Source organism: Petaurus breviceps, unplaced genomic scaffold (genome assembly GCF_028583685.1).
Source record: "Petaurus breviceps papuanus isolate PSGF00001 unplaced genomic scaffold, PetGlider_PUasm1.0 90701, whole genome shotgun sequence".
Lineage (NCBI taxonomy): Eukaryota > Metazoa > Chordata > Mammalia > Diprotodontia > Petauridae > Petaurus > Petaurus breviceps.
The window spans coordinates 236,223-261,133 of record NW_027187316.1 but is presented as its reverse complement, the minus strand read 5'-3'; the positions used below and the strand labels follow the sequence as shown (position 1 = coordinate 261,133).

Sequence of the window (24,911 nt, the reverse complement as noted above, 5' to 3'; positions counted from 1 at the left end):
ATAATGAAACAATGTAAGAACTCAAAAGAGGCAGGATGTCTTAGTGGGTGGTGTCTGTTGGTTACAGAACCAGAAGTCTTGCCTCTGACACAGACTTGGTGTGTGGCAAGTTACATAACCTCTCAGTGCTCCAGGCAAGTTTCTAAAACTATCTTTGGCAGAGTTGGTGCCAACATCCAGTAGGAAGGGAAACTCTTCACTAGGTGCTTTGATGAAATCATTTAAGTACAATTTTAAAAATCTGCTTTAGTACACAAACACAGATACACACCACAAATGGCATAGCAACCAAATTCTTGAAAAAAGCCTGAAATTAAAAAAAAAACCCACCTAAATAGTAATTCTACAAAACCTTAATGATTCACATAAAGAATGAACAGTTACTCAATAGAAAAAAACAAACTAGAACAAATTACAAACCTGAACACAATGTGAGGAAAACTGGATCTGCTAGACCTAAGGAGCCTTATGAATAAGAATGTTAAAGAGTAAGTCCCAGGATCTATGGGACTTATTTAAAAAAATGATCATGTGCTATAACACAAAGAACTCATAGAGAAGGCAGAAATGCTGCTGGACACATCCTTTATACACCACAATATAAAAACAGAAATTATAATAAACAAAGGAAACATAAATAAATGATGGAAACTAAAAAAATACAAGCATCTTAAAAATGAATAGGTCAAAGGATAAATCACAAAATAAAAAGAATCATACTAAAATAAATAATGAGATAATTATAATGTAATATGTGGAATGAAACAATTCCAGTAGGAAATATATATATACATGTATATATATATATACATATATATATGAATATTTATACTGAAAAGAGCCTAATGAATTCAGAGGTTGTATTTAAAATAACTAGAAAACCAACAAATTATTGATCTGCAAACAAGTATGGAAGTTATTTTAAAAATTAAAGGCAAGATAAACAAAACCAATTTTTAAAATTAAATAATGAGCCATTTTTTTAAGTGTCAGATAAAAGGATGAGTTACCAAAAAAAACCTTGTGTTTTTATCATTACATATATTAAAAGATTTTTAAAATAAAATAAACACACAACCTGCTCAGTAAGTGACCAGCCTGAAGTCTGACAATGTGCTCGCAAAAGAAGAGATTTAGAGTTTTGGGGTTTAAACATCTTCTCTATTAAGTGTGCCCAGAGTCGTCTTCCTGCTCTCATTTTTGCGATTTCCATATAAAAATTCATTCCAATTCCCCAGAAGAAAGATAATCTGCAAGAACAAGAAATGTACCAAAATTTACTTATGCAGGATGACATGCAGTTCTACATGTATTAAAATGTTCTAACAACAAAAACAATATCCAATTTTTTTAAATTTCATATTAGTTAATATAAAATAAAAGAGAAATTGACTTATTCTAAGCCTAATATCTGAAAATGCCATCTTATACACATTTTTTTTAAAAGAGAGTTGATTACTGGCATTTTAAAAGTCATCTCCTCTTTATAATAGGTCCTTGTTAAATAATAATATTCTCTCATACATCTAAAGTACAGTTCGCCTTACAAAATTAGAGAAATATAACTTTTTAGTTCATTTAACAAAGAGGTAGATGAAATTCAGAGTCAGGTTGTTTGGAAAGAATTCAGGAGGCAGAGATTCTCCTAGACAAGTGGGCTTTATTGACACAAAAGCTGTGAGCTAGTCCTTAGGAGCACTGGCAGTTTGAAAAAAGATAGAGGCTTACTTTTATACCCAAGTTTTGGGCACTCAGCTAGGGATGAGGGTATGCTTCTAAGTGGGCAGTTAACCAGAGGGAAGGATATCAGGAAGGGTGAAGCAGGTGTGTGAGGGAAGACAAGAAAAGGGAAGCAGGTGTGTTGGGTACTTTACAAAACAGTTCAGGGATGTGATCACAAAGCAGGGAACTTAACTTGCAACACTCAAGGATATGGACACAAACCACTGGGGTTAGTCACATACACAGAAAATAACAAGGTGCTCTTGTCAACATATAGGGCCCCCGTTACTGGGTAGATTTAGATTTAGGCAAGGCTTTCATCATTGATGGGCAGAAGTCAGTCTCATCATTTAACATACAGCACATAACAAGAGGCATAAATTTCTATTAAAAGGTGAAAAAATGTTGGTACTATTTCTGGACAACAGTTTGTTTCCTTGCTAAATCTGCACTGCTTGGTTATCAGTGAACCACTAATTTATTTTATGTGTCATAGAAAACTAAATATAAATACAAACGTACTTTTAATAACATTTCACTCATAGTTTTACTGGAGTGTATTTTCTGAAGTGTCTTGCAACCAAGCACAATGATTCTGTACTAATCTTTATAAACAAAATGATGTTCACAAGACAATTTATATATTAAGAAATGCAAAACTAATAGCATATGATGGAAAGTAAATTTGCTGAATGACACAATGTCCATAAAACACTTTGAAAGCTTCAAAGTGCTACATAAGCACCAGTTTTTATTATTATTTTTATTTTTGTGCCAGGCCCACAATTTAATTCCTGTAGGGAACTCACAATAAGGAATATTCTTTTAACAATGCAAAGAATATCTGTTCTTTATACTTTTTTATACTATTTATACACTTGCAACTTATACTCCTAAAAACTGCCTGTGATTAGAAATCAAGTTTCAGGCAGCCAATATGTGACAAAAATAGGATCTGAACCCAGGTCTTTGCTAATTTCAAGTTCAACACTTTTTCTCTTGATTCATGCTAATGCCCCAGCAGAGTGGTTCAGAAAGTGGAAAAACAATATATAGATATCCATAACATTTTAAGAAATTCATGCAATATTACTAAGATACCTTTAAGAAATATTAATGCACTAAAACCCTTAATCTGCCACTTACATAACACATTACAAAGTAGACTTTAATTCAATTATTATTATGTGTTACATATATTTTACATATTATTGTTATTATAATAAATATTATCTCACTCTTCTCATCTTTTTCAATGAGATTCAAATAGAAATGCTCTCAGGACGTGTCAGTATCCTGCTATTATTGTTTCATATTTAATAGTCTATTAGGTAGGTGGATAAAATAACATTTTTGTAGTTGAATAAAACTTGTAGCATTTTTTTAAAAAGTAAGTATTTGCTTTCAACATTCCATTTCGTTTTAATTAATGTTTTTAAAATTCTAAAAAGACAGCTTCTCTTAAAATATAATTGTGCTTATGCAAAAGCTTTAGATTTCTTTCACTTAATATTTCAATATAAATGACAGGCAACTATAAGTTAGATTGTAATTCCAAATTTTCAAATCCCAAATTTCATTAGTTCATTGTATCATGAAGAGGAAACAATCTAGTATGAGGTTTATATGTATTTAATTCATCATTTATTTTGCTAAATGTTAACATATTCTCTATTACTTTTTAAATTTTTTTTTTTTGTCATTTTACAAATGGTGGAGAGCTCTCACGAGTTTTACTCACCTTGGTGCAAATTCATCAATGCTAAGGCCAGCCTGGAGTCCAGTCCTGCAGTATTCTAAACCATCAGCTATAGTATATGCTAATTCCAGAATGGCATCAGCTCCTGCCTCTTGCATATGGTATCCACTAATGGAAATTGAATTAAACTTTGGCATATGCTATATAAATTAAAAATCAATAATTAATCATTCATAATGAAGTGACTATCAAAAAAGGCAATGTAAACTTAAAGTGAATGAGCTAACTTTGTTTGAGCTTAAGCTGCATTCATAGTATAGTGCTAGAGAAAAAAAAAAGTAATACTACCACTGTACTATTCATATTGTGTTCAATTATGTTCAGCTTCAAGAGACACATTAACAAGTTGGAGCGTACACAGGAGGTGGAGGAAAGAGGAGAGGGTGAGGAAACCTGCAGTCATATCCTATCATCTTTGCCCATCTTAATTTCCCTATTTTTGTTGAAGGTACCACCATCCTTCATCACTCTGGGTTGCAATCTTAGAGTCTCTTCAATGAACTTTTCACTCTCCCTCAAATTCAATCAATTGCTAGGTCAAGTTGATGCTATTTCCATAATTTATCTCGCGTCCAACCCTTCTCTCCCCTCTCTTAGCCATCACTCTAGTTCAGTTCATCGCCTTTGACCTGGCTTTCTAACTGGTATCCTTGTGTTGATTCTCTGCCCTCTCCAATCCGTCCTCCACACAGCTGGCAAATCAGTATTCCTAAAGCACAGTGTTACTTTTTTGCTCAAGAAACACAAATGGCTTTAGGTTTCTCATTCACAATAGTTCATTTCCCCTCTCTATGAGGATGCACAAGCTGCCTTCCATGCTTGGAACATATTTCCCTACTCAACTTTGCCTCACTGAATCACGATCTTCAAATCTCATCTCAAGTAAGTACCTCCTATAAGAAGAGTTTCCCTTTAGTATTGTCTTCCCCTGGAGAAGGAAATGGCAAACCATTCCAGTATCTTTGCCAAGAAAATTCAAAATGGGGTCACAGAGATTTGGACATAACTTAAAAGGAATTAGTGACAACAGAATATCTTCCCCCCAGAAATTACTCTGCATCAATTTTATATACATTTTGAAATTTTGTGTACAAGTTCTTTTCCCCCTCCAAAATGAATGTAAACTCTCTGAAAGCAGGGACTGTCTCATTTTTGGTTTTATATTTCAGTGCCTAACAAAGTGGTTGGCTAGGCATTTAATAAATGCTTACTGAATTACTAAATGGATAAAGAATGGTTAAAGAAACTGGGAATGTATACTATTCTAGAGAAGACTCAAGAGAAGATACAATAATTATCTTCAAATATGTGAATGGCTGATATGTGGAATGTGGATTGGCCATATTATATGTGACTCAAAAGAGCAGAAATTTGACCAAAGAACACAAATTGAGGCATCTAAATGATATAGCGGAGAATGTGATGGACTTGGAAGACCCACGTTCAAATTCTGGCTCAAACTTGTATAAATCTTGGCAAGTCACTTAATGTTTCTCAGCTCCAATTTCAACTCTGTAAAAATAAGTATAATAATGCCTATTTCATAGGACTGTTGAAGGAATCAAATCAGATAATACATATAAAGAGCTTTACAAACCTTAAAACACTATATAAATGTTTACTATTACATTATTATCATTATTGTGAAAACTCTGGGGGTCTTCCCCTCCCTTACTGATTCTTTTGTGAAGGCAAAGTAGGCTGTCTTTTATCTCAATTCTTACCTAGCCTTTAACTACAGAATGAGTGTTGCCTCAGACAAACTGAGACCTGGGAAAGACCTTAGCTTAAAAAGATCAAGGTGTTCCACTGCATTCTTTTTTTTTATTATTATTATTATAAAGCAATCGGGGTTAAGTAACTTGCTCAAGGTTACAAGGCCAGTTTTTTTTTTGTGTGTGTGTGGGTGCCAAGTATCTGAAGCCAGAACCGATCCCAGGTCTCCTGATGCTGGGGCCGGCACTCTTACTCACTGCGCCACCTGGCCACTCCTGTCCCACTGCATTCTGAGCTATCAACAGTCACTCTGACTTATGTCTTACGATTGAACCCCTATGACTCTGGAGAAAAGAGTAGGGTTGATGACTCCATACAACTCTGCCTCTCTTAAATCTAATTCATCTGCAAGTCAAGACATCATCCTCCTGGGGCAGCCAGGTGGCACAGTGAGTAAGAGCACTGGCCCTGCAGTTGGGAGACCCGGGATCAGTTCCGGCCTCAGATACTTAACACTCACACAAAAAAACTGGCCGTGTAACCTTGGGAAAGTTACTTAACCCCAACTGCTTTAAAAAAAAAAAAAAGACATCACCCTCCTGATGTCATTGGTCCTCTTTAAGAACAAAGGATGAACAACAATTATTGTTGTTTTCCTAAGTTCAGAGAATCAGATTTTGGCTCGATCTAAGAAAGGACTTCCTAAAACTTAAAAATGGTTAACTACATAAAGAACTCCTAATACTGAAAGTGGACATGCAGGGGCTGGATGATTACACATCAGGGAAGCGGACAGGGAATTTGTGAATCAGACAAAGAACTGAATTTAGATTACTTTTATGTTTTATTGTTCAGTCCTTCATACTGAAAAATGACCAAAATGACATCCTGATGTTTGGGTTAATGTACAGTGTATCCAGTTATAGCTGATCAGATGGTTCTACCACAGGTTGGACATAAATAGTCTGTATGAACATTTGGGATGTCTCTAAATTTGCACATCTTTTGAGCTACTGCAATCTCACTCTGCTCACAAGGCCTTCTTTGATGCAGGTAGGCCATGGTGGATGATCCTGAGCCAGTGTCTTCCATGTCTCACAAATGATACCAAACTTCCTCAGAGAGACCTTGAGAGTGTCCTTGTATCGGATCTTCTGACCTACCCTTGTGTGAAGTCTCTGTAAAATAATATTTTAGACTAACATATGTTTGGCATTTGAACAATGTGGCCAGACAATCAGAGCTGTGCTTTCCGCAGCACAGTATGAGTGCTTGGCAGTTCAGTTTGAGAAAGGATGAGAAAGAACCTCAGTGTCCGGTACTTAAGTCAGCCAAGTGATCTTCAGAATCCTCCTAAGATAATTCAAACTGAAGTGATTCAGTTCCCTGGCCTGGTGCTGGAAAGAGTGGGGCTAATAACTCTGGACAGCTCTGCCTCTCCTAAATCCAATTCACCTGCAAGTCAAAACATCACCTTCCTAGAGTCCTCGACTCCAGTCCAGTCCTCTATATACTATGACATGCTGCCTTTCCCTTGCACTGGGCAGCCTCTTCGTGTGTGCTGGAACAGATTGGTGGAGTGGATTGACAGGGATGGAAAAAAAGTACAAAGGGTTAAAAACTGAGTGGCAGTAAAGAAATAGACAGAAGCATAATGTACTACTAGGATAAAAAAAAGTTTATAAAATGCAGGCTATCATCTGGAAGTGGAATAAAAAAAATAAAACATAATTTAACACTGGTACAAAGCTATGGTAAAAAACTACCCAGAATACTAAGGCCATTTTCTGATCACAGTAACTCAAAAAAGGCTAATAGCTCAAGAAAGACCAAAGAAGGGTATCCAATAACCTAGACTATTCTCTAAGCCTAGAAATATAAAGTAGGCACTAATTTGCAGTGGGAGAGGAAGTTCAGCTTTTTTTTGTTTACTAATAACTCCCTACACAGATGAAATCAAATCCCCATTCCAACTCTACAAAAGTTTACAAAGTATTTTTCATAGATTATCTCATTCATTTTTCCCTTAAACTCTGGGAGGAGTAACAAAATCACAAAAAGAAGAAAATAATGGAAATACTTATTTATATGAAGTCAAACTGATAAACTTAGGACTCTTCCCATGGAAGGATGTTGATAGAAATATTAGAAATTTCATTGATTGATAGAAACATGAAAAATTAATTTATACAGATAGCTCTAACAATCATTCCCTCTTCCCTTGGTTCTAATCTCCATTCTTATACACTGTTGCACACAAATATACCCAGATGTCCTCTATCCTTAAAAAAATAAATTCACTTTGGCCTTACTATGTCCTCAAGCTATCATCCTCTCTCCTCTCTTTTTTTCAGCCAAACATCAAGAAAAAGCTTTCTACTTTCATTACCTCCATATCCTCTACTCTCATTTCTCAATCTATGTTCTGACCTTAAATTACTCAAGTGAAACTTCTCTCTACAAAATTAGTAACATTTCTTTAATTGCTACATTGTATGACATCCTTCACTATCCTACCAATGATTTTCTATGAGTTCTAGAAATTAATCCATTTTCAGGGGCGGCCAGGTAGCACAGCGAGTGAGAGCACCAGCTCCAGTGTCGGGATAACATGTGGATCGAATCCGGGCTCAGACACTTATTACCCACCCAGAGACACCTGGCCGTGTAACCTTAAGCAAGTTACTTAACCCCAATTGCTTAGGGGCAGCCAGGTGGCTCAGCGAGTAAGAGCACTGGCTCCAGAGTCAGGATGACCTGGGATCAATTCTGGGCTCAGATACTCAGCACCACACCCAGAAATAACTGGCCGTGAAACCTTGAGCAAGTCTTAACCCCGGTTGCTTAAAAAAAAAAAATAATCCATTTTCAACCTATTTTATTTGTATAAATGTATCCACTTTCTCAAAATATTACAACAGAACTTGATAATGATCCTAAGAAATCAAAACTCAAGTTTTAAATTGCTAAATTCTATTGATACCTAATATACTATGCCAGATTAAAGTTTTCAAAGTGAGTATTGAAATTGAAATACTGTCTCTGTCCTCAAGCAACTTGAAATCTGGCTAGAAAGGTATAAGAAAAACATACAAAAATAACTTGATAAATGTCAATTGTTTCAATAGTTGTACATTTGAAATACTAGAAAATCTAGATATAGCACTTCTGATAACTGAGCAAATAAATCTTGCATGATAAGTGCTCATGAGAAAAAAAAAATCTTTTAAATATAGTTCTGCCTGTATCAAATACTTGGTAAATTTTTTGCTATTACTTACTATAACAACATTTTTGTCTTTATAAAATCAGTATGTCACTAAAAACTACACAAACAGTATTTTTATATTTTGAATTATTAAGGTAACACTGCAGGAAGTTACTTTCTTTTTTAAAGTGACTACTATAGTATAAATAATCAACTACTAATTTATCTATTTATAAATTTGAAATTACACCTATAATGTTTTAAGATATCTGTAAATTTTGCCAACTAAAGCAAAACAAAGGATTACCTTTGCTGTGTATTCGAAGATGTCAGCAATTATCCTCATGGAAGGCTCTGGAGGAAAAATGTAAGTATTTCTGACCATGAACTCCTTTAATATGTCATTCTGGATTGTACCAGTTAGTTTTTCTTGAGGTACTCCTTGTTCTTCCCCAGTTACAATAAATGTTGCAAGAACTGGAATAACTGCTCCATTCATTGTCATAGAAACTGACATTTTTTCTAAAGGAATTCCATCAAAAAGAATTTTTGTATCTTCAACAGTGTCAATAGCAACTCCAGCCATTCCAACGTCACCAAAGACTCGTGGATTATCTGAATCATATCCTCGATGAGTTGCAAGATCAAAGGCAACTGATAATCCCTGTTGACCAGCTAAGTGTATAAAGAAAAGGTTATTACAATTCGGGAGGTTGGTTTTAAAATGAAACTTTGCTTTTAATTGTAATACAGGGAAATCAGCTGATTAACTTCACAGAAGCTTGCACTGTTATAGCTTACATATTAGTTTAATGTTTATGAACATCAAAACAACTTAAGTTTACTAGACATCTCATTTTCTAAATACTGGGTCTTTCTCTAAACAATATCATCAAAAAATAAGATATTACATATAAGTGAATTTTTTGGAAAACAGCATCAAAACTTTTTATATTTTGATAATTTAATGGAAGTATTTTAAAAATGAATTTCAGAGTTTTCTGACTTGTTAGAGTATACTGAATTTAAATTAACTCTTAGAACTCAAGGTCATCACTGCAAATTTAAATTACCATGCTAAAATAATTTGTCCCTATATAAAATGTCCCTAAATTATTATTTTTTTTAGTTAATGACTCTTTTGTTTCCTCCCTGTCAGCTGTCACCGCTTATAATCTACTGTAACCAAGAAAAGAATTAAAATGACTAAGGGAGACCAAATAATCAAATTTGCTAAATCAGTAATTTTAACTTTATGCACAATACTGAATCAAGTCTTAATAATGAGTTAATTTTGGGTCCACTCTCTTTAGGGTATAGACTTACTACAAAATGATGTACAGAGCAGGAGGGACCCCAGATCAGCAGCAGCTGTGGCCATTTCCAGATTTATCAACACATAGTTGTGAAAGACAAAGTGAGAGGTCAGTGCAGTCTGGACTTTGGGACCCAGTAAGTAGGAGTGCGTGGCTTTTGCCCCCGGGGTGAGAAGCCGCTGAGAGCCCAGCACAGCCAGTGCCAAAGGGCAGCTTCAGCTCCTGGCCTGCAAAGTGTAGGGGGACCAAGCACCAGTCTGAGGGGTAATCGCTCTTGCTTCAACCTGCTTGGATCTGGATTGCAGTCTAGGGTGGAGGTCCTGGGGTGTGTCTCCAGCTTGCCAGAGCGTGTGGAGACCTCAGAGAGGGCACCCATTTAATACCTGCGGCAGCTGAGAAAACCCCAGTGTTTGGGATGAATGCTCCCCTTTCTGTTGGCAGAGTCCTACTGTGGCAAAAAGCCCAGCGGTCAAGTGACTGAGGGGCGATGTGACCAGGCAAAGGAAACAAAGCAGACAGAAGATTCCAACATTACACTCCTATTTTGGGGACAAAAAGGAGCAAAGGATGGAACAGGAGGAAGACAGTGAAGTTAGAACTCCTGCACCAGAAGCTTCAAAGGACAACAAGAGCTGGTTACAGGCCATAGAGGACCTTAAGAACCAGATAAGAGAAGTGGAGGAAAAATTGGGAAGAGAAATGAGAACAATTCAAGAAAATTATGAAATGAGAGTTGACAGCCTGACTGTGGAAAATACCACCTTAAAAAACAGACTAACTCAAATGGAAAAAGAGGCTCAAAAAGGCAATGAGGAGAAGAATGCCTTAAAAAGCCAAATTTGCCAGATGGAAAAAGAATCTCAAAAGCTCAATGAGGAGAATCATTGCTTCAGAATTAGATTGGAGCAAATGGAAGCTAATGACTTTATAAGAAATCAAGATGCTGTTAAACAGATCCAAACAAATGAAAGAATAGAAGGCAATGTGAAATATCTCATGGGAAAAACCACTGACCTGGAAATAGATCCAGGAGAGATAATTTAAAAATTATTGGACTACCTGAAAGTCATGATCAAAGTAAGAACCTAAAAATCATCCTCCAGGAAGTTCTCAAAGAAAACTACCCTGATGTTTTAGAACCAGAGGGCAAAATAGAGGTTGAAAGAATCCACCAATCACCTCCTGTAAAAGATCCCAAAAAGAAAACTCCTAGGAATATTATAGCCAGGTTCCGGAATTCCCAGATTAAGGAGAGAATATTACAAGCAGCCAGGAAGAAACAATTTGAATATTGTGGAAACACAATCAGGATAACCCAGGATCTGGCAGCTTCTACACTGAGGGATCAAAGGGCTTGGAATATGATATTCCAAAGGTCAAAGGAGCTGGGATTAAAACCAAGAGTCACCTACCCAGCAAAACTGAGTATCATGTTTCAGGGGAAAATATGGTCATTCAGTGGAATAGAGGACTTTCAAGAATTCTTGCTGAAAAAAACAGAATTGAATAGAAAATTTGACATTCAGATACAAGAAGCAAGAGAAGCATGAAAAGGTAAACAGGGAAAAGAAATCAATAAGGAATTTATCAAAGTTGAACTATTTACATTCCTACATGGAAAAAACGATACTTATGACTTATGAAACTTTTCTTAGTATGAGAATAGTTGAAGGGAATATAAATGTATGTGTGTGTATACACACACATACATATGTGTCTATATATGTATATATACGCATATATACATATATGTCTATATAGGAGGGTATATGGACGTATGAATACATATATGAGTGTGTGTGTATATGTGTGTAAAGGTTTGTTTTTTTACTATTATAGACAGCTAGGTAGCACAGTGGATAGGGCACTAGGCCTGGAGTCAGGAAGACTCATCTTTGTGAGTCCAAATCCAGTCTCAGATACTTACTAGCTGTGTGACCCTTGGCAAGTCACTTAACCCTTTCTGCCTCAGTTCCTCATCTGTAAAATGAGCTAGAGACTCTTTAACAAGGAAACCCCAAATGGGATCATTAAGAGTGGGATATAATTGAACAACAAAGTTTTTTTTGTTTTTTGCCTTTAAAGCTCGAATATACCATTCTATATAAAATTACCCTGACTCCAGTTATAAATACCTTTCTCAAATCCAGGCCTTTCTCCATTTGATCTGTTTGGCTAAGTATTGGGAGGTAAAAACATCTTACCCCTGATGTTGTCCTTATAAAATTTATTGCTTTCTTCCACAGTGCTAAAACCAGCGTATTGGCGGATGGTCCATGGTCTGAAGGTATACATGGTAGGATATGGCCCACGAGTAAATGGTTTCATTCCTGGTAACTCTTCAGGTAGCTCCTCAGTATCCTTTCTGGAATACAATGGCTTTATGGAGATTCCTTCTGGGGTGTGCCATATCAAATCTTCTGGGTTCTTGCCTTTTAGCTGCTTTTTAGCCAAGGCAACCCATCCTGGATGTAGGGGGAGTTGCTGATGAAGAAGGCGTTGACATGTATGCCTCAGAAACTTAGACTCTTTTAGTTGTTTCAAGTGGTATGGAGGGATCAAGAGAAGCCCAATTTTAGCCCTTAACATGACTGTGGAAGTCGCTCACCAGAATAAGAGATGACCTGAAAAATAAAAGAAAAATGCTGCAAGCAAACCTCCAGGGAAGAATAGAGGCTTCATGAGAATTTTGTGAAAAAGGTAGATGAGGACAATGTAGGAAAAGTTCGATTTTCCATTTTGCAACCTGGAACTGACCATTTTCTCATTTCTACCCCCGTCTCCTTATTAAGCATCTATGTTCAAGAAAGTATCCCTAGGGTTCCTTGCAAATATTTTCCTAATAAAATGACTTCTGGGTACTATGCCTTTCTACTTCTAAGCACGATCTTATGTATAATAAAAACACATAGTACTAATGCCAAACAGTGGAAAGAGCAATGGATCTGGTGTTAAAAGACCTAGGTTCAAATCCTGGCTATGATACTTTCTAACTGTGACCTTACTGATTTAAAGAAAGAGATATTAGATCTGGAGCCATTGGTCTTACATTTTGAATCCTGGTTTGGCCAGCCTTACCAATGGGCCCTTGTCAAAGTGATTTAGCTTCTTTGTATATTTTTTCTTCTTCTCTGAAATTGTTATTTTCAAGGTTCCTTCCAGATTTTAAATCCTATGATTATACACTATTTTTATTCTAAATCTACTATATTTATATATTTAGTTATCTGTTCATTTACTTTTCTCTTCTCATTTTGTCTATTTTAGATTATAAACTCCAAAATAACAGATCAATGTGACATTAGATTCAGAATAATTTTGTTTTTGTATTTATACCTTTGAGTACAGTTTACCTAAATAACTAATATTTTATTAACCAGCATAATAGGAGCTGTCAGAAGAAAATGCTTAAATATTTCATAGAACTGTACCCTAATTTTTATGGATACTTCCTCTATAGAAGCGATTAATTTTTTTCTGAGTAATGGATCCCTCTGGCAGTCTAGGAAAGTTTACAGACCCCTTCCCAGATGTTTTGAATATGCAAAAATAAAATACATAGGATTACAAAGCAAAGCACTGAAATATAATTATCAAAAGATTTTTTTAAGAAACAAGTTCGGGCGGCTAGGTGGCGCAGTGAATAGAGCACTGGCCCTGGAGTCAGGGGGACCTGAGTTCAAATGTGGTCTCAGACACTTAATACAAAAATTAGCCCTGCGAACTTAGGCAAGTCACTTAACCCCAATTCCCCTCCAAAAAGCAAAAAAAGAAAAGAGAAACAAGTTCATGGACTGCAGGTTAAAAGCCAACACTCTCTGGACAAAGATTATAATTTTTCCTTTTTTTTTTAGTTGATGTAAAAATAAGTAGAATTTATGTAGCACTTTAAGGCTTACCCTGTCCTTTATTAATATTAGCTCATTTTATCTTCATAACCCAGAAAAGCTCATTGTCATGTGGTCAACCTGATTATGGCCCATTCTCTAAAAAGATAACTAAGTTGGTCCTAGGATAGCAAAGGTAGACAGTTTGTCACTGCACTAATACTGCATTTTAAAAGATGTTTTTATAAAACTTGACTATGCTTTATGGTAACAGTCATCTTTTATTTACCAACTGCATGAAATGAAGTAAAGAGAGGTTAGAATACATCCTCCAAGGTATAATAATAATATTTATATAACACTACATGACACAAATGGGCTAAGCACTTCACAATTATTATCTCATGTGAGCCTCACAGCAACACTAGGAGGGGTATTATTATCCCCATTTTACACTTGAGGAAACTGAGGCAGACAGAGGTTAAGTGATTTGTCCAGGCTCATACAGCTAAGTGTCTGAGATTGAATTTGAATTCAGATCTTCCTGACTCCAGGCCTAGTATTCTATCTACTGTACCACCTAGCTGGACCTAAGAGGCTTTTCCACAGTTGTATCTTTCTACAAGCTACAGCTCTTATTCTACAGTTTTATAAATAAGAAAATAAAGATTAAAAGTCCAAAAATAAAATCATCAGTGTGATGATGCTACAATAGTTATTCTGAAAACTGACAACACTCTATGTTGTCACAAAGGATTAAAAAAAAATCACACATATTTTACTGGGATACACTTATGACCTTTTTAAATTTGGGGGAAATTTTGTCAGTAAGATGAAGAATCAGTTTTCATATAAGGACATTTCAACAATTTTTCATGTGATAAGAAATTTTTAATGTTTTATTTCATTATTTAAGACACAGATGGAAAAAGAAGTTTCAAGAAACAAGGAAAATATAAACCAATATAATTGAAGGTATTAATGGCTAGAAGTGGTTCTAGCATATAACCAAAAGAGTTGCACAGAGAAGAAAAAATATAGCTAGCTAATATTAAGAACCACAAATCAACTTGTGATTATCCACATGTCAATCATTCCAAGCAAAACTCTGACCCCATGCTACTACCTTCCTTCTACCACTTAAAAGGCTTGTGAGGCAAATAATCATTTTAAGGAAAGCAAAACCAATTAAGTATGTAAACATGCCGTAGAAAATTTATTTATTTAAAAGACTAAATATAAATATTATGCTTGTTATCCATTTAAGATTGTCTATGCTGCCATTCTCTTTCTATAATCCCTTTGCCCCCCATTATTACAGATAAGTGGTTCTAAACCAGGGATCTTATAAACTTGGTGGTGGAGGTTGTTTTTAAATTTCTGATGAATGCATTTTAATGTAATCCTATGCTTTTTAGTTTATGCATTAAAAAATTATTCTGAGATTTAACGACATTCCCAAAAGGGCGCAGGAAACAAAAGATAAAATCTGCTAGATAACCAAAAGGTGGCTACGTTACAACTATTGGTGTAACAAACGCCTGAGGGCAGGTCACACCTGTAATTTTAGGGGGGTGCCCCTAAACACCGGAAGCAATACAGTGTGTGAGGGAGGGGCGTCATCTTTAACAAAAAGCACTCACAGAATGGTGACAGCTGCTATGGTCCTGTATGTACCAGCCGAAAATATGGCATTAAGTTACTTGAGGGAAAGGGTGGGAGATTAGGGAGATTTGGATAAAACACAGTAGATTATGGTCAAGTTCAGGATGTACTTTGTCTTCTCCAGCATCCGAGGATGAACAAACATGACCTTTCGTTGTAAGGGGCAGGAGGTACGAAAAGGAGGAGCGCAAATCCAAAGGCAGAGAGGAGAAAAGGGAAGGGGAGATAAAGGGGGAGGGGGAAGGTGCGGTTTCCAGAGGAGCAAGGAAAGGAAGAGGAAGGGGGGGAAGGGGAGTCATGGGAAAAGGGGAGAGAGTCAAGATGATGGTGTACTCACTTACCGGTACCTACTTATGGGCCCTTTTAGCCTTTCCCCGAGTGGAGTTAGGGTGAGACACCTAACCCTTGCCCTAAACACTGCAGGACCCAGGCCAGACCACCTCTTGGTCCCCTAGGCCCTCCGAACTTACACTTAACCACCAGAAAAAAAATGCCCTCTGCGCATGCGCAAGAAGAAAGTGTGTTGCCTTAAAGTGGGCGTACAGGGGGAGGAAGTCAGGAGAATCCATACAGCCACGGGGGCGTGGCCACCCAGCCAATCCAAGAACGTTTCTCTTCGACTCCCTCCCAGTGGCGAATTGCTTGGAGGAATGGGAGGGAGAAGAGTGATGGGGGCGTTGCACGCCGGAAGACTCCCTTGTCTCCGCCCACTTCCTGTTAGTATTCTTTTGACAGTTTGCGCGGGATTTATGACCCATCCCTGGGCGACTGCGTATTGAATGCGCGTGCGCCACCGGAAAGCCGTTGCAGACGAATTGAAGGGGAGGTGCTGGTTTGCTGCAGGTAAGTGATTGATCTAAGCCTTTAGATCTATGCTTTGTGGAGCTGGGGGTGGGCAGGGAGAGGATAACGTTTGGGAAGCGGAGCGGGCTGGCCACCGTCCGCGGCGGACTGCACGTGAGCAAAGGATGTTTTAGGGAGTGAGAGGATATTTGTGGAAACGAAACCGTTTTTGTCGGGAGAAGAAAGCGGAGATGGCAGGTGATGGGCGTTCAGGGTTGGTGCGTGTGGTGCCTTCCCATTATCATCCCGTACCTATTTTATATGTACATATAATGACTTAGAATATTACCTATTAAGGGGCCCCCAACGTCTTAGTGCAGTTTTGAGCTATTAAAACTTGGTTAACAAAGCTATTAGTTTAAAATTGCCCTAAAACTTTGGGGACACCCTCTATAGTGACATATTTGCTTACATGTATGTAGCAAGCTAGTTTGTTCAATGGATGATGTTGAACCTGGAGTCAGGAAGACTTGAGTTAGAATCTTCCCTCAGACACTTAATTAGCTATGTGAACCTGGGTAAGTCACGCCACTTCTAACTCAATTTCCTTATCTGTACAACAAGAATGCTATTCAATTATGGTTAAAGTTCCAATGATAAAATGTAAAACACTTTGCAAAATCTTAAAGGGCAATATTGCTAGCACTCAGTAAACATTTATTAAGCACCTATATGTGCCAACAGCTAGGTGGTGAAGTGGCTAGAGTGCCGGCCCTGGAGGCAGGAAAACTCAGTCCTGAGTTTAAATCTGGCCTCAAGACACAAGTTGTGGGACCCCAGGTAAGTCACTTAACCCTGTTTGCCTCCATTTCCTCATCTGAAAATGAGCTGGAGGAGGAAATGGTAAACTACTCAAGTATCTTTTCCAAGGAAACCCCATATGGGGTCACAAGGAGTCGTACATGACTGAAAAAGCACTATGTGCCAGGTACAGTGTTAAGCTCTGGAGATACAAAAGGAGGAAAAGACAGTTCCTGCCCTCCAGAAACTTACAACTCTGACTCCCCCATGTAAGTTTCATGAGGTCAGGGAATGCCTTTTTTTTTCTGTGTAAACTCACTACTTGGCACAGAGGTCTAGGTATTTAATAAAGCCTTGTTAATTGATTGATTAAGGGAATTTACTATATGAACTCTCACTTCTCCATAACTATCTCCTCCCTCCCTCTCCCCCATATATCTGTATTGTCCCTACAGGGGGGCCTTAAAAAATGCTTGTTGATGGATGGTTTACCTTTAAAATTCCTCACAATCTGTCTCCAATTTAGGTGTTTTTTTTTGGGGGGGGGGTTAACCTCCCTGTCAACCACTCTCCAGTCAATGTAAATTAAAGATCAAGTTACAAAGGTTTTGAAGGTACTTTTTAATCTGGTCTTTCCATTAAAAAGAGCAGCTTGACAGGGGGCCAAGATACCTCTAGTAGAGGGAACATCTTAAAAGTTATCCTTTTTCTGGGGCGGCCAGGTAGCACAGCGAGTGAGAGCACCAGCTCCAGTGTTGGGATGACCTGGAGATCAAATCCCAGGCTCAGACACTTAGCACCCACCCAGAAACACCTGGCCTTGTAACCTTGAGCAAGTTACTTAACCCTAATTGCTTAGGGGTGGCCAGGTGGCTCAGCAAGTAAGGGCACTGGCTCCAGTGTCCAGATGACCTGGATTAAATCCCGGGCTCAGATACTAAGCACCACACCCAGAAATAACTGGCCGTGTAACCTTGAGCAAGTTACTTAACCCTGATTGCTTAAAAAAAAAAGTTGTCCTTTTTCAAGATTGCTATAAGCAAAGCTCTGTATTAGGTGGTAATGAGGAACACAGAAAAGACAGGATCCTTGCCATTCAAGAACTTATAATTTATTTGATAAGATGAATCATTTATGGGAAGAGTGCCATCATATAGTGTAAAAAAAAAAAGATCTCTTAGGTTCAAAACATGGACTCCTCGTGTAGGATGGGTCAGAAGAGACTGGGACAGGTGGATTGTCTAGACAAGAGTTACAGTTTTAAAAAAAAATCAATTCTAGGATTTTGGTTGGACTGGGAACATTATTCATAATAATCCAAATTCAACAATTGTTCGTTATGAGTCTACTGTATACAGAGGTATGTTTTAAATTCTGGGAATATATACAGGAAAAAAAAGGGAAAATGGTCCCTGCCCTTAATTAGGACCTTTATTGTTGTTAAATCATTTTCAGTCATGTCTGTCTTTTCGTGACCCCATTTGGGGTTTTCTTGGCAGACATATTGGAGCCATTCCTACTTCTATATCCTCCATTGTGGTCACTTCACGAACTCTCAAGGATTCAGTCATAATTTCACTGGAGATTACCTTCAACTAATATGTATGTGTGTATATATATATTAGGATCCAGTGGTTCTCAAAGGCTGTGCTAGCATCAGGTATGCAACAAATTGTGTAGAATTTAACAATCACAATTACATTCACAGTGTTTCAGCTCTTCCTTAATGCAAGAGTTAGGATTTTTTTTTCAAATGTTTTGTTTTGGGCCCTGGTAAAACCCATGGGCCCCTTAGAATTTTTTGAAGGCATAAAACAAAATACAAGGGATTACAATGTAAACTAACTATATTGAAATACAGTTATCAAAATATTTAATATTTTCAAAAACTATTCACAGACACCGCCCCCACCCCATTAAGAACCCACCCAAGTGTTTAATACTGTACAAGGAGCAAAGAATTTTCGAACTGTTACTCTAGGCCTGTATTGCCAGAATTGCCAAGACTCTTAAGACATCAAAAATTTGAACAAGTTCTAATCAGAATTCATTATCTTCATACCACCACACTCCACCCCCCGCCAAGAAAAAAACCAGCAAAAAAAAAACAGACCTCTTACTACACCTAAATAAAACTATTACCTTTATAATATAATGTCCACAAAAAAATGTAGTGTGGATCCAGGAATCTCCAAACTGAGCTAGTAGAGCATAAGCTCTTGCCTAGTCTACTATGCTAGAAATACTTCTAGTTTGGCAACAGATTTTACTATGGAAGAACCAACCTATTAGGAACATCACCTAAGAGGTTGGCAATGAATTATGTGCTTACAGTAACCATGAAACAAAGAAAAGTAGAAAATAGACCTTTAATCCTATGTGACCCCTTTCTATTTGAGCAATGATAGAGTAGCAGAAAAAGAAACATAAGTGTTAAGATTCACAGATTTTAGATCACTTTAAAGCATTAACTATTGGTACTCTAAATTTGAAACTGTGCTTTTTCCAGTGACTAAAAAATTCACAAAGTATTGGAGTTAAATCAGTATTGATGTTTGCTTACACTTTGGGCCCTACATTATGCACTCTAGAAACAGCAGAAGGCTGAGGTCTGCATGGGAGGGAGGGGAAGGTTAATTGGAGATTCCTATGAAAGGCATTCACCAAGGTCCCTGGTGTCTATTGCTAATGTCACATTTTTTTCTTCTTGCTTACCTCTAAACCCCTATTTTGGGCCCTGCACCACAGTCAGGAACTGGGGGCTATCATCAAAGCCAAATCACCCCAGAAACTATTGTAAAGTAGTGCAATCTCAGCTTTGCAATGTTTGGTCAAAACTGCTCAATCCCTCGACAGTTGGAAGTTCTCTTCCCCTCTCTTCATCCTCCATGCCACAGAAGAAATGAACAAGCAAATAAATTTTTGTGATGAAGTGAAGAACTACTATGTACTCTAAGCTAATCCAAGGATAAAACTGTAGGAAAAAAGAGTTCAGCAATAACTGTCAGTAGACTCCTAGGAAAGAATCAAATGTCACAAGAATTCTGAAAATGACTAGATGACCTAATAAAGGAACTGACTGCAGAGATAAATAGTGGAATGAACTACCTTGAAAAGAAGTTAGAGAAACTTTAAACAAAGCAGTGAGTGCTCTGGAGTCAACAACTAAAAATTAAAGGATAACAAAAACAAAATAGCGAAGTCAAAATTCAGCAAATTTGAGAAATGTCTACTCTCAAAGTGGCTGACCTGGACAGGGCAGAAAGAAAGTCTAAGAATCATCAGGTTTGAACCAAAAGACCTGAATGCCAAATTTCAAGGAATCATAAAAGTCTCCAAAAGTATTAGAATGGGGGAGTGCGGGGGGGGGGGGGGGGGGGGGCGGCGGAGACAGTGGCTGGATGGCTAGTATCCACAGATCTCCACCATGGAGAACTGTTAGATATAATACATCCATAAACCTATCAAATTCCAGAACTTCTAAGATTTTGCAAAAATATTGCAGGAAGGGACGGGTCTTAGACCCAGGAAACAGTGGAGCTACATATCAGCTATGAAAAAGGAAAGTAAAGAGTGGTGTATGACATGCTGAAAAGCAAAAGAAAATAGTTTGCATCCAAGAATGTCCTGCAAAGTTAAACATATTCCTATGTATGTTTATAGATGAGTGGAGGAAAGGTAGAAAGAGGATAGGAATATAGACTTTTAACAAAATTGAAGCTTTCTAAGTCTTCCTCTTGAAATCTGTACAGAGCCTTCAAAAAAGTAAATCTAACATACACACATTTAAGAAACATTAAAAAGTTTAAACAACTCAAAAAGACTGACAATCAAGTATTTCCATCCCTAAAGAGAGAGAAGAGACTATATTATATTTTCCCTTTGGTGTCCCATTGTCTCTAAAGGGTTAAGGGGGGAAGGAAAAGAGAGATTTTGTCTAAAGAGTTTTCTTCTTGTCCAGAGCTTTGCTTTTCATTTGTCTTCTTAACCCTATTAGATGTGTTATTTTATATAACAAAATTTCAGGAGAAAGTAACCACTAGGTGGTGCTTGAAGTCTTTTCCTTTAAAAAAGAAAGTTTGAAGTGATTAAATTTACTTAGAAGACTTTCTCTATTTACCAACTCTGAAAGCCACTCATAGAGTATTAAAGTACACCTTATTTTAGAATGGAATTGATATTGATTTAAAAGCATATCTTTAGGTAGAATTTGAGAAAGCCATATCAAATACTAGCACTAAATCCTAACTTTGACCCAGTGCAAGGATCAGCAGTTATTTTGTGCCAATCTTCATTTACTCATTTCCTCACAAAGGGACAGTGGTCGGTATAGTGGATAGGTAATCTATAGCTCGTATAATCCAGGTTTCCTGATAAACCTACAATAGACAGTATTGACAGCAGGGGGGAAAGTTAAGTACTAGTGCAAAAATTGAGAAGTAGAATAAACTAGAGAATCAAGAGATGTTGTCCGGTAATAACTATCTAAACTAACAAGAAGAATGAACAGGGTAGTAGGAAAGCAAATGAGTTATCACAACTTTTATGGACCCCAACCGTTAGTAATGCTTTTTCACTCTTTCTTGGCTCTTTGCTTCTCCTTTAGCACAAATGTTTTAAACTATAGGCAGAAGTTTTCAGTTGAGTTGAGAGACATGCATTTGATTTTGTCTTCATCCTGATAGTGCCTAGCTTTGGGACCATAGGCAAGACATTTAAATTCTCTGTGATTCTTTGTTAAAAAAAAAAATAGGCATAATTACAACTAGAGATAGCCCCACATGTAATCTATAGTGGTTAAGTTAAAATGAAAGATATATGAAAATACTTTTGAAAAAGTAGAATAGTATATAAATGCAGAAATTTTTTAGAAGTAAAAATAGTAATAAATTCTCATCCAAATGAGCCCCTTATGACATTACATTTGCTCTGCTATGACTTTTTTAGGATAATGAGAGAACCCAAAAGTAAAGTAGGCTTATTTATAATATTATTTGGTACTTGGTATTAAAGTTGCATGACATTTTTAGAATCTCCCTCTTATCTTTGTTTTTTTTCCTCTACAGATCTTAAATACTAATTTGTTACATATAAGTCAAGATGCCTGGAAGAATAGGTGTAAATCGCACAAGAGGAACCAAGTCAAAACTTGAAAGCAAATCTCAGCAGTGCAAAAAACCTGGAAAAAGGAAAGTTGATAATGGAGATACTAAGGAGTCACAGAAAGAGGTATTAACAGTGTCATACTTAACCATTTAGAAACAAAATTGGGAAAAAGTATGTTTTCTGCTTTCTTAGCGTATTCTGTGAAATAGAGGAAAGAGATATTTAAAGACAAAATCAGTTTGTTAATAGGATTGAAAAATTAAAAAAAAATGCTAAAACTACAAGGAATAAAATTTAGAATCGAAAAATGTTTTGAAAATCATGTAGTCCCAGCCTTTTTAATTTAGAAGTACAGAAGCTAAGGCCCAGAGACGTTAAATGGTTTGTCCAAAGTAAAAATATGTAGTAAATGACAGAGCCAAAACTAGGACCCAGATCTGACTTTAAATCGGGTCCTCTTTGCATTATATTACAGTTCTTCTACCGAACATTGATATTTATTAAATTGTTTATTTTTAGTTTTCAACATTCACTTCCATAAGTTTAAAATTTTCGCCCCCTCCCTCCCCAAGACAGCTTGCAATCAGATATGGGCTCTACACATACATTTCCATTAAACAAGTTTTCACGTTAGTCATGTCACATAGACTAATTATAGCGAATGGGAAAAACCACGAGAAAGAAAAAAACCAATAAAAGAAAATAGTCTACTTTGTTTTCACTCTATATTCCAACTCCATAGTTCTTTCCCTGGATAAGGCTAGCATTTTCCATCGTGTGTCCTTTGGAATTGTTTTAAGTCCTTGCATTGCTGAGAAGGGCTAAGTCTATCAAAATCAGTCCTTGTACACTGTGGCTGTTAACTGTGTACAGTGTTCTCCTGGTTCTGCTTCCCTCACTCAGCATCAGTTCATATAAGTCTTTCCAGGTTTCTCTGAAGTCCTCCTCTGACATGGGGAAAACATGAACATATTAGCGTGTACAGGATATCTACAAAATGAATACAAGGCAGTTTTGGGAAGGAGGGCACTAATACCTAGGGAGGTAGAGGGAGGGTGGTGTTGACTATGAAAGGCCTTACATAGAACTAAGTTTTGAAAGGAATTGGGAATTCGAAGAGTTTAAAAGAAAGTGCATCCTAGGCACAGGGGAGAGTCAGTGCAAAGGCACAGAGGTAGGAAATGGATTGTCTGGTGTGAAGAATAGCAAGTAAGTTAGTATGACTAAGCCATTGAATATATGGAGGAGAATAATAAAAGTGTAGGAAAATTGGGAAGAGGTAGGGTCATGGTTGTAAAAAACTTTGAATACCAAAAAGAATAGTTTATATTTGATTCTAAAGGTAATAGGGAACCCCAGAAGTTTATCCCAATAATTGGTGATATCACTATCAGTAGCCTTCCTATCTCCCCAAAACCTCTGTTCCTTAATTTTTTTTAAACTCCTTTATGACAAATAAGCATAGCCAAGCAAAATAAATGCACATGGTTTCTATGTTCAAAATGTGTGTCTCCTATAGCTTGCATCTATAGATGCAAATCTTCTTTGTCAGAGATCTTTTTTTTTTTCTGGATAAGTTTCCCCAGATTATATTTGTGAAGTTTTTGGAATTTTTTTTAACCCAAATATCATACTTAATTACTTTGAAATTTCATTTATTAGATGCAGCCCATCATTCTAACTTGCTAACATCTTTTAGGATCTGTCTCTTGTCAATCAAACATGTTAATTATCCCTTCAAATTTAATGTCATTGGTAAATGTGATAAGTCTTTCTTCATCCCTGTCATTGATAAAAATGATTAACACAGGACACTTTAAAAGTGACCTCCCTCCAAGTTTACATTGATCTGTTAAAGATTGTTTTAGGGGTCCAATCAATGAGTTCTACCTATCTGTATCATTTCTGTTCAGTGATAGTTACTCCTAATTACTGTCATCTAGTGTAAAGAGAGACTTCATCAAAAGCTTTAACATTTTGTTAAAATGTACATGCAGTAGACCTGCACCAGCTTTCCATAATATAATCTACCAGTATACCTGTTTTTGATGTTGCCATGTGAGTTCCTTCTGATCACCATATTCTATATGCATGTAAATCACTTCTTAAATAATACTCTGTTTCCAGAGTAAAAGTCAAGTTCACTAGCCTATGGCTGGCAGAATCCACCCTCCTCTCTCCTGAAATTCATGTTATTTCCCTGACTTGAAGTAACTCCCACTTTATCCACAGTTTTTCACACATACTCTGCCTGTCAGCAGCAAACACTTCCTTTAGCACCCTCTGGGGTGTATGTTCAGACTTAGTAAATTTAAACTCATTAAGGCCAGCTATAGGATCTTCTACTATGATTTCGCTTATCTTGACTTTAAACTCCCTATTATTTAACTTTGTTATAGCTTTCCCAATATAAAGATCATTATTCTTGACAGAGTAAGTAATTAATTACCCTGCTGTCTCTCTTTTCTGGTTCAGTGTCTCATCTTCCCCTAGAAATCTCCTTGTTTGTGTTTCCTACTGTGTTCATTCTAGCTTAAAAAAATAAATAAACCCATGTCCTTTGTATTCATGGCCAGCCTCAGCCCATTCAATGCTTTAGCCTGTTGATACTGTTCTCACAAAACTATTCCACTTGTCATTATCTACTCTTGTTTTCCTCTTCTATATATTTTTTAAAAATCTTAGTTGGTAATAGACAATTATGCCTTTTCTTATTCATCAGATTAATTTCTTTTTATATCTACAGAATTTTATTCTTAAAACTTCTCATCTTTTTTATATCAAATGTTATCCGTAGAATTTTGGACTGTGAGATCGTACCTGTCCTTTTTTAGTTTTTGCAGCTCTACTCTTTTAGAATATAGGATAGATGTCAGAATATGCCCAACTTCTTTGTCATTCTCCATTACGAGTTTTTAAGATTAAATAGTAACTTCTCATCAACATCATTTCTACTTCAGCAGCCATGTCCCCATTCTTTGTCAGAATCACTTCCAGAATAGCAAATC

General features: G+C 36.7%; 2 protein-coding genes across 7 annotated transcripts in view; one reads left to right on the top strand and one right to left on the bottom strand.

Moving 5' to 3' along the window:
• The window catches only part of MMUT (methylmalonyl-CoA mutase), a 43,409-nt gene extending 27,671 nt beyond the window's left edge, over window positions 1-15,738 (bottom strand). Inside the window, exons 1-5 of one of the 2 annotated variants that reach the window (XM_069065777.1) lie at window positions 15,555-15,738; window positions 11,926-12,345; window positions 8,713-9,080; window positions 3,464-3,621; window positions 1,079-1,250 (exon numbers count right to left, since the gene is read on the bottom strand). In XM_069065777.1, the coding sequence (XP_068921878.1) occupies window positions 1,079-1,250; window positions 3,464-3,621; window positions 8,713-9,080; window positions 11,926-12,310 (1,083 nt within the window). In that variant the 5' untranslated portion in view covers window positions 12,311-12,345; window positions 15,555-15,738. Of the gene's footprint in view, window positions 1-1,078; window positions 1,251-3,463; window positions 3,622-8,712; window positions 9,081-11,925; window positions 12,346-15,191; window positions 15,378-15,554 lie in introns of those variants that run through there. The other variant, XM_069065778.1, reaches the window with a different exon arrangement.
• A 160-nt stretch (window positions 15,739-15,898) lies between these two features.
• The window catches only part of CENPQ (centromere protein Q), a 29,079-nt gene continuing 20,066 nt past the window's right edge, over window positions 15,899-24,911 (top strand). The window contains exons 1-4 of one of the 5 annotated variants that reach the window (XM_069065782.1): window positions 16,001-16,056; window positions 16,741-16,836; window positions 18,297-18,457; window positions 21,864-22,026. In XM_069065782.1, the coding sequence (XP_068921883.1) occupies window positions 21,898-22,026 (129 nt within the window). In that variant the 5' untranslated portion in view covers window positions 16,001-16,056; window positions 16,741-16,836; window positions 18,297-18,457; window positions 21,864-21,897. The other 4 variants (XM_069065783.1, XM_069065784.1, XM_069065780.1 and 1 more) reach the window with 4 other exon arrangements.